This window comes from Aethalodelphis obliquidens, unplaced genomic scaffold, assembly GCF_003676395.1.
Source record: "Aethalodelphis obliquidens isolate GAN/ISIS:26980383/991018 unplaced genomic scaffold, ASM367639v1 scaffold9, whole genome shotgun sequence".
NCBI classification, from domain to species: domain Eukaryota; kingdom Metazoa; phylum Chordata; class Mammalia; order Artiodactyla; family Delphinidae; genus Aethalodelphis; species Aethalodelphis obliquidens.
The window spans coordinates 14,962,584-14,975,681 of NW_020837953.1; the positions used below are offsets into that span (position 1 = coordinate 14,962,584).

The 13,098-nt window shown below is 37.4% G+C and overlaps 1 protein-coding gene across 1 annotated transcript in view; it reads left to right on the forward strand.

Moving 5' to 3' along the window:
- The window catches only part of PIK3R3 (phosphoinositide-3-kinase regulatory subunit 3), an 85,690-nt gene that overhangs the window by 38,849 nt on the left and 33,743 nt on the right, over positions 1 to 13,098 (forward strand). The window contains exons 2-3 of the mRNA XM_027108655.1: positions 9,048 to 9,156; positions 11,295 to 11,393. Of these exons, the coding sequence (XP_026964456.1) occupies positions 9,048 to 9,156; positions 11,295 to 11,393 (208 nt within the window). The remainder of the gene's footprint in view (positions 1 to 9,047; positions 9,157 to 11,294; positions 11,394 to 13,098) is intronic.

The following is a 13,098-nucleotide window of genomic DNA, read 5'->3' on the forward strand; positions in this document are numbered from 1 at the left end:
GTAGATATATGATTTGCAAATACTTCCTCCCATTCTGTGAGTTGTCTTTTTCACTTTTTTCATGGTGTCCTTTGATGCACAAAGGTTAAAAAAATTTTTTTTAATTTTATTTTTGGGCCACACCTTGCAGCATGTGGGATCTAGTTCCCTAACCAGGGATCGAACCCGTGCCCCCTGCAGTGGGAGCGTGGACTCCTAACCACTGGACTGCCTGGGAGGTCCCTAAAAGTTTTAAATTTTGATGAATTCCAGTTTATTTTTTCCCTTTTGCCTGTGTTTTTGGTGTCAAATCCAAGAAATTATTACCAAATCTAATGTTGTGAAGATTTCCCTATATATTTTCTTCTAAGATATTTGTAGTTTTGGCTCTTACATTTAGGACTTTATCCAGATTGTATTAATTTTTTTTTTATAGCGTGAGGTAGGAGTTTAACTGCATTATTTTGCAGATGAATATACAGTTTCCCCAGCCCCATATGTTGTAAAGACTTTCCCAAAGATGGTCTTTGGACTCTTGTCCTAAATCAGTTTACCATATACGTATGAGGGTTTATTTCTGATTTGTCAGTTCTGTTCCATTAGTCTGTGTGTCTGTCCTTCTGCCAGTATCATCCTGTTTTGATTACTGTAGCTTTATAGTAAGTTTTAAAACAGGTAAGTGTGAATCTTCTAACCTTGTTGTTCTTTTTCAAGATTATTTTGGTTATTCAGGGTCCCTTTTAATTCCATATGAATTTCATTGCTTTTTCTAGTCCTACAACAAGCCTATGGCAATTTTGATAGGGATTACATTGGATCTGTAGATTGCTTTTGTCCATCTGTGAACCTAAGATGTGTTTCCACTTATTTATGGAATTGTTTTCTTAATTTTCTTTCAGATTGTTCATTGCTGGTTTATAGAAATATAACTGACTTTTATGTGTTGACCTTGGACCACTACAACTTTGCCAAACTTATTTATTAGCTCTAATAGTTTTTTTTTTAATTAATTAATTTATTTTTGGCTGTGTTGGGTCTTCATTGCTGTACACGGGCTTTCTCTAGTTGCGGCAAGCGGGGGCTATTCTTCATTGCAGTGTGTGGGTTTCTCATTGCGGTGGCTTCTCGTTGCGGAGTATGGGCTCTAGGTGCATGGGCTTCAGTAGTTATGGCATTTGGGCTCAGTAATTGTGGCTCGCGGGCTCTAGAGCACAGGCTCAGTTGTTGTGGTGCACAGGCTTAGCTGCTCTGCGGCATGTGGGATCTTACCAGACCAGGGCTTGAACCCATGTATCCTGCATTGGCAGGCAGATTCTTAACCACTGTGCCACCAGGGAAGCCCAGTACATTTAACTTGATACAATACTTTAATCTTCTATTTGTACATTATTTGTAGATTATGACCAAAGAAATAATTTTTTTACAGCATTGTAGCCCCTGAACACTTTCTTTAATTAAAAAAATCAAAGTGAATTTTTGAAAGTTTTTTTTAAAAAGTCAGAAAACACAACAAATTAAAATGAAAAATTATTCATAACCATTTTTGGTTTTTTTTTAAACATACATAAATAAAGCATGCATATATAGGTAAAGTGCTCTCCTGTGTTGCTCCCAACATTCCTGTTGTACACTATTAGCAGTTTGTGTATTCTTCCAGATGTTTTTATGCATGTATATACATACACACAAACATATATGTGTATATGTTTGTTCTTATATCTACATATTAAAAACTGGATTTGAAACATCTTTATGTATGGCTAATATTTTAAAACTTGTAATATAATTTTTCAAAATGGGAAGAGAAGTACTGTTCATTGTCTACTAGATAGAAACAAAAGTGCTAGGTATTTTATGAATACTTATGTAGGAAGGTATTGGGTTGGCCAAAAGTTCTTTTGGGTTTTCCTGTAAGACCTTATGGAAAAACATGAACAAATTTTTTGGCCAGCCCAATATTTGCTCAGGTGCATTTAATTTATCACTCAGCACTGCAGTGCTTACTCAGTGCAAGAATCACTTTGTCAAGGGGTTGAAAGGTAATTAATGTACCCTAATTAGCTTCTCCCTTTATGTGTTCCACTTGACCTACTTAAAATGTATGTGATTTGTAATTTTTCCCTTTATTTATAATATCATAATCTGGAAGTGACATATAGATAAAAATATGCTTATCTCCATGTAATAAGAAGGTTTTGTAAGGTAAATTTTTACTTACTTTCGTCCAATAAATTCTATAATTTACATGGGAGGGAGATCAACTGCTAGAGAAAGCAAAACATTTAGTTTGAAGACTCATGTTAGTTTAGTTGAACTAAATTTGAACATACTCATGATTTTAAGAATGATGAATTATCTTGAAGTTTATCCTTTTGGATTATAAAGTTCATAAGTATAAAGACTGTGTCTGTCTAGTTCATTGCTGTATTCCCAGCTTTTAGAACATAGAAGGTATTCAATAAATACTTGTTTAATTAGATGAGAATGTAGAAATAGGCCAGTATTTCATTCATTCTTAATTGTGTTCTTTTAGCAACTTTATGTAGGAACAGCTTTATAATCATTTCATTCTTCTTATATTTCTGCAGATGAGACAAGCAAGTTTTAAGGAGGCTATGGGAGCCCTCTGTAATACATGTGACGTGGTCATTATCTGTTTGGTGGTGGTGGAGCTATCAGTAAACTGTCATTATCCATAAATAGCAGATTCCCCAAGCTGCTGGTCAACTCAGTTCAGTATAGAGCTCCCCCAGAGAAGGAATATAGACAGCAGCAAGTCTCTGTGGCTCCTTTTGGTGATTAGGTTGTAACCTACCTGCTGATTCAAGGAGGCGAATTGGTTCTTGTTGGGCCCTCCTGATCATGGCATTCAGTTCAGTAAGGACTAGGTTTGAGAAGCCCAGTGTTTGAACTTGAAGTTTTCCCAGGAGGGGATCAATTGTTCCTTTTGCTGGGTTTTCATTGCACCTTACTTTACTTTTATTATAGTTATTTACCTCATTCTGCTGAGAATTATGGTTAGGTGTTTCTAAGTGTCATTCCCTCTAGATTTGTTCTTTTGAGTGCCTTGTCTTTGTACCTTTCATAGTGATAGCAAAGTGCTTTTGTATAGCACACGTTTAAACTGTTAATCCTTATACGTAGAAGAATTTTAAATTCTACAAAATTATAGTTCCAACTGTTGCTACTTTTATAAGCCACATCCTTTTCAAAGAAGATAAGTAGAAATAAGTAGCCAATTAGAAAAAAAAGTATGGATTATAGCAAGCTCTCCCCCATCTAGTGATTTCAGAAGCCTGATTTTTTAAAAAAAAAAACAGCTTTATTGAGATATAATTCACATACCATACAATTCATCCACTTAAAAAGTATATGATTCAGTAGTGTTTAATATATTCACAGAGTTGTGCAGCCATCACCACAAGCAATTTTGGAACATTTTCATTACCCCCCAAAGAAACCTGCATACATAACTGCATACATTAACTGTCATTCCCTTTTCCCCTTCAACTCAACCATTATTCTACTTTGTCTTCTATAGATTTTCATGTTCTGGACAATGGAATCATATAATATGTGGTCTTTCATGACTGTTTTTTCACTTAGTCTAATGTTTTCATGGTTTATCCATGTTACAGCATGTTTTATTCCTTTTTACTGCCTTTTAATTTATAATTAAATATTAAATATATTTAATTATATGTATTCTCACACACACCACATTTTATTTATTCATGTGGGTTGTTTCCAATTTTTGGCTATTATAAATAATATAGCTATGAACATTTATATACAAGTTTTTGTATGGTTGTATGTTTCATTTCTCTTGAAATATACAGCTAGGATTGAAATTGCTGGGTTATATGGTAATTGTATGTTTAACCTTTTGAGGAACTACTAGACTGTTTTCCAACCAGTTGCATCATTTTACATTTTCATCAGCAGTGTATGAAAGTTCCAATTTCTCCACATCCTCACCAACACTTGTTATTATCTGTCTCTTTGATTATAGTCATCCTAGTGGGTATGAAGTGGTATCTCATTGCAGTTTGATTTTCATTTCTGTGATGCCTAATGATATTGAATATCTTTTCATGTGCTTGTGGACCATTTGTATATCTTCTTTGGAGAGATACCTATTCAGATCCTTTGCCCATTTTTAATTTTAGTCACTTTTTTTTCTGTTAAGTTGCAAGGTTCTTTATGTGTTTTAGATACAATTTTTTGTCAGGTATATCATTTGGCTCTTAACATTTAGGTCTTTGATCCATTTTGAGTTAATATTTGCATATATGGTGTGAGATAGGGGACCAACTGCATTCTTACATTCACATTGTTCCCCTTTCCCCACAGTATTATCTATAACTTTTTTGTTAATTAAAAAAGAAGTTTTTTTGAAACAATCTAAAACTTAAAGAAAAGTTGCAAGTACGATACAAAGAACTTGATTTCTTGAACCATTCAGAGTAGGTTGCTGACATGATAGTCCATGATGACCATGTTTGTGTGTATTTCCCACCAATAAGAACATTCTCCAACGTAACCACAATACAACTATCAAAATCAGAAAATTAACATTGATGCATTACTACCATCTCATCCTCAGATCCCATTCAGGTGTTGCCATTGTCCCAGTAATGTCTTTTATAACAAAAGGAGCCAGTCCAGACTCACACATTGTATTTAATTGTCATGATTCTCTAGTCTTCTTCAATCTGGAACAGTCCCTCAGTCTTTCTTGACTTTCATGACCTTAACATTTTTGAAGATTCCAAGCCAGTTTTGTTTTTCTTTTTTTAGAGGGAATTTTTTTTTTTAAATAAGTTTATTTATTTTATTTATTTTTGGCTGTGTTGGGTCTTCATTGCTGCGTGTGGACTTTCTTTAGTTGCGGCTAGTGGGGGCTACTCTTCGTTGAGGTGCGTGGGCTTCTCATTGCGGTGGCTTCTCTTCTTGCGGAGCACAGGCTCTAGGTGTGTGGTGCACGGGCTTAGTTGCTCCGTGGCATGTGGGATCTTCCTGGGCCAGGGCTCGAACCATGTCCCCTGCATTTGCAGGCAGATTCTTAACCACTGCACCACCAGGGAAGCACCAAGCCAGTTATTTTGTAGAATGTCTTTCAGTTGTGGTTTGTCTGATGATTTGTCTGTGGTTTGTCTGATTTCCTCATGATTAGATTCAGCTTATGCATATATGGCAGGTATTTGGCAGAAGTGATGTTGTGTCCGTGATGCATCCTGTTGGGGGCCCATGATCTCACCATTACTGTTGGTAGTAACCTTGATTAAGGTATATTTGTCAGGTTTCTCCACTATTATATTAGTCTTTTTCAATACTTTTGTGATTAATAAGCATTTGTGGGAAGGCCTTCGAAATTATATGTCTTCCTCATTAATCTTTCAATTTTTTCATTTATTTATTTATATCTGTGTGGACACATAGATTCCTATTTTGTTTAATGGTTTATATTCCCTTACTATTGTTATTTGTATTGATGCTCCAGTTATCCCAGATTTGGTAGTGGGAGCCCCTTCAAGCTGACTTCTTTGTTCTTTTGTCATGGCCCCTCATTCTTTGAGTACTTGGTTACTTTTTAGCACAACATAATGTTCCAGGTACATTTGGTACTTGCTCTGCCCAACCTCAGCCATTTCTTCAAAGAGCCCTGGTTCCTTTTAGTACAGAATGGCATTAGAAACCAAGATCTGGGTGCTAGGTGTGCATATTAGGATTTTGCTGATCCCAGGACCTCTCAGGGGACAGAGCTAGGGAATAGTTGTATTTTCTATAAGTACAGACATTTGTATCTATCTATCTATCTATCTGTTGAATTCCATGAGTTCACATCAATAGCTGCAATTGCAGTCCAAACCAGGGGGTTCATTCTATTTTTCTGCCTTTCCATATCTGTAACTTCCTTTTTAGACTGTGAGAACCCCAGCTCCTATTATCTATAGTAGTTCTACTTATTTGATCCATTTCTCTGTATTACCCAGTCTTTCATAGTTATTGCTACATTCTGCCTACCCCCTCCCATCCCCTGCCCAATTAGAAATTCTTTGCATCCTAATCTGGCTTTGCCCCACTGTGTTGGGATGCCCACCTCCTAGGACTGTGTCCTTGTTAGCTTGGTCTCCAACACTCTGTGCCACCCGGGTCCCAGGCCACTGCCCTTCTTCTTCACTCACCTTCAACACCCCACGCCAAGTTGCCCTCTTGAGGATTCCCTCCTCACCCTGCTGGAGCTCTGAGATCCTTGTTGTGCAGCTGCCCTCAAACATGGACATAGTCCTCCCTCACCTGCTTTGGGCTCTGACACCAGCTCTTGGCCATCATGATCAGCTCTCCCTTAATGGCTTTTGGACTGAATTGTTTGTGAAGGGACTTCATGTTGTCTTATGAGAGAGAAGTTTTTTGGACATCTGTTTAGAATTAAAAGTTTATTTTTTTTTCTAATTTAGAACTATTTTATTTGAAGAGATTTTCTTCTGTAGTTCTAAACACAAAACGAATGCTGTTTGACTGCTTCAGAGGCATCATTGTATTTAAATGCATCATGTGATATATTTACATTTTAAGCCACGCTTGAAATTGAAGACTCAATACAAGCTTTTTTAAAAATATTTATTTATTTATTTTTGGCTACATTGGGTCTTCGTTCCTGCGCGTGGGCTTTCTCTAGTTGCAGCAAGCAGGGGCTACTCTTCATTGCAGTGCGTGGGTTTCTCATTGTGGTGGCTTCTCTTGTTGCGGAGCACAGGCTCTAGGTGTGCGGGCTTCAGTAGTTGTGGTGCATGGGCTTAGTTGCTCCACGGCATGTGGGATCTTCCCAGACCAGGGCTCAAACCCGTGTCCCCTGCATTGGCAGGCGGATTCTTAACCACTGCACCACCAGGGAAGTCCCAATACAACCTTTTTATTATTTTTAAAATTACTTAATTTATTATGTGTGTGTGTACAAATATACATTTTTTTTAGCCTTTATTTTTTTTTGAATTTTATTTAATTTATTTTTTTTATATAGCAGGTTCTTATTAGTTATCCATTTTATACATATTAGTGTGTATATGTGAATCCTGATCTCCCAATGCATCACACCACCACCACCCCGCCACTTTCCCCCCCTTGGTGTCCATACGTTTGTTCTCTACATCTGTGTCTCTATTTCTGCCCTGCAAACCGGTTCATCTGTACCATTTTTCTAGGTTCCACGTATATGCGTTAATATACGATATTTGTTTTTCTCTTTCTGACTCACTTCACTCTGTATGGCAGTCTCTAGATCCCTCCATGTCTCTACAAATGACCCAATTTCGTTCCTTTTTATGGCCAATACAACGTTTTTAACAAAGAAAGTATTAGTTGTAACAAAACATAACTATTCATTCTACAGATTATCATTTTTCCTAATATGACCACTAAATATAGAGCCCCTATTAAGTTTTTTTTTAGAAAAACTGACACAGTAATGCAAACTACATTTCCTTTCTCTTTACTAGTAATAAACTATGACATCCATTTGACAAAGCACTACCCAACCCTACCAAAGTCATTTCTGCAACCTTTGTAACTCAAAATTGACCATCTTTTACACTTAATCTGTCTCCTGTAAGGAATGGATGTAAATGGTTATGTCAAGTGCAGAAGTCAGTCTGTGTCAATTGGTGTGTATTTTATATTGTGTTCTTAAGTTAACACCAGAAAATGAAAAATAAGTACTCTTATGTGAATGAAACATACCCTTTGATAGTTATCACAAAGGCAGAATCAATTGATTTTTAGTCAGGACTAGTGTCTCAATGTCCATTTCTTTATTAATACTTTTTATGGAAACGTGTTAAAGGCATAGGTATAAACGCACACGTGAACAGCTTACTTCTCTCCCAATAACCACTTGCCTGGCCTTGCTCCTCCTTTTCATGGGATCAAGCTACTGAGCCCTCAGCTACAGAGGCTGTGGTGCCTAGTCAGTATTTTTAAATAAAGCAGATCTCATATCATCCTTTTCTGAAAAATGAAGTACAGAGAAGACTATGGAAAGTAGTGAGAAAGAGCATACTGTGAAAAACAAAAAACCAAAACCATAGGATGTGATGTTCAAATTTAGAGAAGAGCTGGTTCATGATAATTGTCAGTAAATCATAAAGTAGGGGGCAGATTGGGCCAGGACTGGAGAGGCAGGAAGGCCAGGGAGCCCCAGTGCGCCTGACAAAAGTGGGCATGCTCCAGATGGACAGTCTAATTACGACCATCATGGCAAACATTTTCACAAAGCTGTAAACTCTTCAAGGCCAGGGACGGTGGCTTACTCAAGTCTGTATCCCCACTTCTTAGCACTTTCTTGCGCATGATAGACATTTAATACGTATTTCTGGGAACCAGGGAACTGAGCTGAATCAGCTCACTGCTTTCAAAGCCATTTTGGGTGGTGTCTATTCATGCAATTCATTCACTCCTCTGCCTAAGGCAGGGATGACAAACAGACTTTATCTCACTCTGATGGACTGATAATGGATGCCTGGAAGCATGAATGACACAGATTTTGAGGGGACTTCCTTGGCAGTCCAGTGGTTAAGACTCCACGCTTCCACTGCAGGCGCATGGTTTCAATCACTGGTTGGGGAACTAACATCCCCGCAGGCCGCTCGGTGGGGCAAAAAAAAAACTGCATAAAGAAAAAATGACGTGGATTTTGAGACCAATTCCTGGCATGGAGGAAAGGAGTGCCGCTCATTCACAATGCCACCTTGAAAGAATGGTGGCACAGACATTCTCTATTCCCCACCCCTGGTCTAGCAGAAGGGAATCCAACGAAAAGCTAGTACTTTATAAGAAGGAAGAAAACGCACAAATAGCTCGAATATTTCATTTTTTCAGGCAATTATTAGTAGAGTTCTAAAAGGACTCTTTCTTTGGCTAATGTTTAACATTTAACATAAAATAACTCTTAATTTGATTTATAATTATTTGAATCTTAGTGTACATTGGTTAATGAGCTGTGTTTGAGGAAATTAGAAAACAAATAATAATTTACATCTACAAAATAATAATATTCATTTCTCTTCTAGCTCTTCCACCAAAGCCACCTAAGCCAATGACTTCAGCCATTACAAATGGAATGAAGGACGGTTCTGTTTCTCTTCAGGATGCAGAATGGTACTGGGGGGATATTTCAAGGTAACTAGAAGGGTACTATAATTGAATGAAGTTTAAAAAAATAATTTTGAGATTATGAGTTAAAATAAAACGTTTTTAATGCCCCACAAGTTGTCATTTAAAGATTACCATTTAAAAAATTGTTTAGGAGAACCTTTCAAATTTTCTAAATGCTTTTCTTCCCACAAAAAAAAGTGACAAGAAAATCTTTCAATTATGGCTGTGATTATTACTTTTAATACTGTATTGAGGATAGACTTCTGAATAAATGAAACCTATACATTTAGGATAGGTGCATGTGTTTTAGGACAAAAGATATTTATCTGTACTTAATTTTCCTTTTCTGTTTCTAAGGCAATGGTTCCACAATCTTTGCATGCACAAGAATCATGGGGTAGGGTCCAGGAATCTGCATTTATAACCTCCCCAGGTGATTTTTATGCACCCTTCACACACCTCCTTTTGAGAAACAGGACTCTAGTATAGATTTGCTTTTTGGGTAAAATGTGGTTTTGGGAAGCTTTGAACTTACAGAAGGAAAAAATATATATGTATATATATTTTAAAATTTGAACATTGTATTTTCTTGTTTTTAAAAAGTCCTATCTATTTCTGCCAAGTCAGATTCCAGGTTGCTTCTATATTGCTCAATATGCTTGTCCTTCTCTTTCTCTTGTCTGTTCTCTCCCATTACAAAGTAGCACTCATTTCTTTTTTTTTCCTTATCATTTTAACCCTCTTTAAATATACAGTTCAGTGGCATAAAGTACATTGACATTATTGTTCAACCATCACCACCATCCGTCTCTGGAACTCTCATCTTCCCAAAGTGAAGCTCTGTACCAATTAAACACTAACTCCCCTTTCCTCCTGTTCTCCCCAGCCCCTGGCAAGCACCATCCTGCCTTCTCTTTCTATGAATTTGACTATTCTAGGTACCTCATATAAGTGGAACCATATAATATTTGTCCTTTTGTGTTTGGCTTATTTCACTTAGCATAATGTCTTCAAGGTTCATCCACGTTGTAGCGTGTGTCAGAATTTCCTTTTTAAGGCTGAATACTATTCCATTATATGTATATACCACATTTTTATTTATTCATTCATCTGGACATTTGGCTTTGGTGAATATTCGGATTGTTACAGCTTTGGGCTATTGTGAATAATGTTGCTGTGAACATTGGTGTATAAATGTTTGTTCAAGTTTCTGCTTTCAGTTCTTTGGGTGTATACCCAGAAGTGGAATTTCTGGGTCATATGGTAATTCCTTATTTAATTTTTTTTTTTTTTTTTTTTGTTGTTGTACGCGGGCTTCTCACTGTTGTGGCCTCTCGTGCTGCAGAGCACAGGCTCCGGACGCACAGGCTCAGCGGCCATGGCTCACGGGCTCAGCCGCTCCGCGGCAGTGGGATCTTCCTGGACTGGGGCACGAACCCATGTCCCCTGCAACGGCAGGCAGACTCTCAACCACTGTGCCACCAGGGAAGCCCCTCCTTATTTAATTTTTTAAGGAAGACTTAATATATTTCATATTCAAATTGATCAGAAAATTTAAATTTTAGCAGTGTACAATAAAAGGATCTGTTATATTTAAATACTACGTAATTTATATTTTAAGACCATGTGGTTCTATAATTCAAGTTTCTTTTATGCTCTGCCATTTTCTTTGAGTCTTCTAGTGTTGTTCCTTAAAGGCCTAAACCAGCTCTGCAGAAGGAATTTGTTATCAGTATAAATTCAAATTGGAGAATATTATATTAAAGGCTGTGAACTAAGTAAATTATCCACACTCTGATCTGACCCAGCTGCCACTGTTGCTTAAACTTAATCTTCTTTCTAAACAGCTGTTGTTTTTTTCTGAAACTCTACAAGTTCATACCTGCCTAAGGAAGCCCTAAAGGCTTAATGGAAACACTATTCCCTACAGACAGTTGAAACCTGGAAGAGTTCAAAAATCAAATACCCTTCCTTAGATTGCATAACACCAAAAATCAAAACAGAAAGAAATATCTACGGGGAGGAACTAAATGACCTCTGGCAGCCCCCATGATTCTATAACCTTAGACGTACCTACCTCCCAACTAGTCTTAGTGATAATATGTGAGAAGAACAACCAACACTTACATTTTTTTCATTTTTCCTATAATTCTGTTCTTCAGGGAGGAGGTAAATGACAAATTACGGGACATGCCAGACGGTACCTTCTTGGTCAGAGATGCCTCAACAAAAATGCAGGGAGATTACACTTTGACTCTGCGGTGAGTATTTTTCAGCATTTTGGCTAGGGTTCTACTAGGATTATTTATTTCTGGGTATACAAAGATTCCTGTATTTTATTTAAATCTTTACATACAAATTTTTTCATATTTTTATTTAATTTAGATACATAATTTTTAGTTTGGCTAACCGTCCTTTTTCTACACATTTAAATATTTAAATGTTATATTAAAAAGGCAACAGTTTTTATTTTTATGTAGCAATAAGACAGAAAGGCTTAAAATCCCTAAATGTAATGAGTAAGAAATATACTGTTGACCTTATGAGTGAAGGAGAGGTCATGGGCACAGCCTAAGGTTATTAATGATGTGCTGGGAATCCACGCCTCCAATAACAGACTTCAGAGAGTTAAACTCAACATAGATTAGGCTGATGAGGATATGTAGAAGATAAAGCAATTCTCAGCCTATATCATGCCATCCATGTGGGCGTATTAGAATCTCATAACGTGGATGTATCATTCTTTATATTTACAAAGATGGGATGTATATTTATTAAAAAACTTTATACATATATATATATATATATATATATATATTTTTTTTTTTTTGCGGTACACGGGCCTCTCACCGTCGTGGCCTCTCCCGCCGCGGAGCACAGGCTCCGGACGCGCAGGCTCAGCGGCCATGGCTCACGGGCCCAGCCGCCCTGCGGCATGCGGGATCCTCCCGGACCGGGACACGAACCCACGTCCCCTGCATCGGCAGGCGGACTCTCAACTACTGCACCACCAGGGAAGCCCTATAGATATATTTTTAATTAATTAATTTTTGGCTATGTTGGATCTTTGTTGCTGTGCACGGACTTTCTCTAGTTGTGGTGAGTGGGGGCTACTCTTCGTTGCGGTGCGCAGGCTTCTCATTGCGGTGGCTTCTCTTGTTATGGAGCATGGGCTCTAGGCACACAGGCTTTAGTAGTTGTGGCTCGCGGCCTCTAGAGCGCAGTCTTAGTAGTTGTGATGCATGGGCTTTGTTGCTCTGTGGCATGTGGGATCTTCCCGGACCAGGGCTCGAGCCTGTGTCTCCTGCATTGGCAGGCGGATTCTTAACCACTGTGCCACCAGGGAAGCCCAGATGGGATGTATATTTAAATAGGTTAGGAATACTGTATTAGATATTTCCACATTCAGTTTTAACAATTAACATAGCCTAAGGGCAGTAAAGTCTTGTGATTTTTTTTAAAGGAATATCTAAATAAAAGAATAATGATAACAATAGTGACAATAACCACTTCCTTGTACTAAGCATTTTACATTCAATATCTATTTATTTATCAAAACAACCTTATGGGGTAGGTATTATTAATATTTCCATTTTATAGATGAAGTAACTGAAGCTTAACTTTGTTAAGAAACTTGTCCTAAAGACACTTAGCTTATAAGTGGCAGAGGATGAGTTCAAATCCAGACTTATCTGTCTCTTTGTTGCCTTTCCAGCCTAGTATCTTTAGGAAAAATAATACCATATTTTATGCTAGAAATTTGGGGTTTATATCAGTTTCTAGTAAAGACATTAATACCTTAGGACTTCAGTTGTGCTGAGGAATAATTAGTGTTCTACAGTGATTCATTCAACTTAATTTTTTCCCATTCCAGTCAGGCTTCTGTCTCTACTACTCTACACGGACAGCTAAACCAATGGCCACTTCTTTCTTACCTTACCTGACCTCTTAGCAGCATTAGTCATA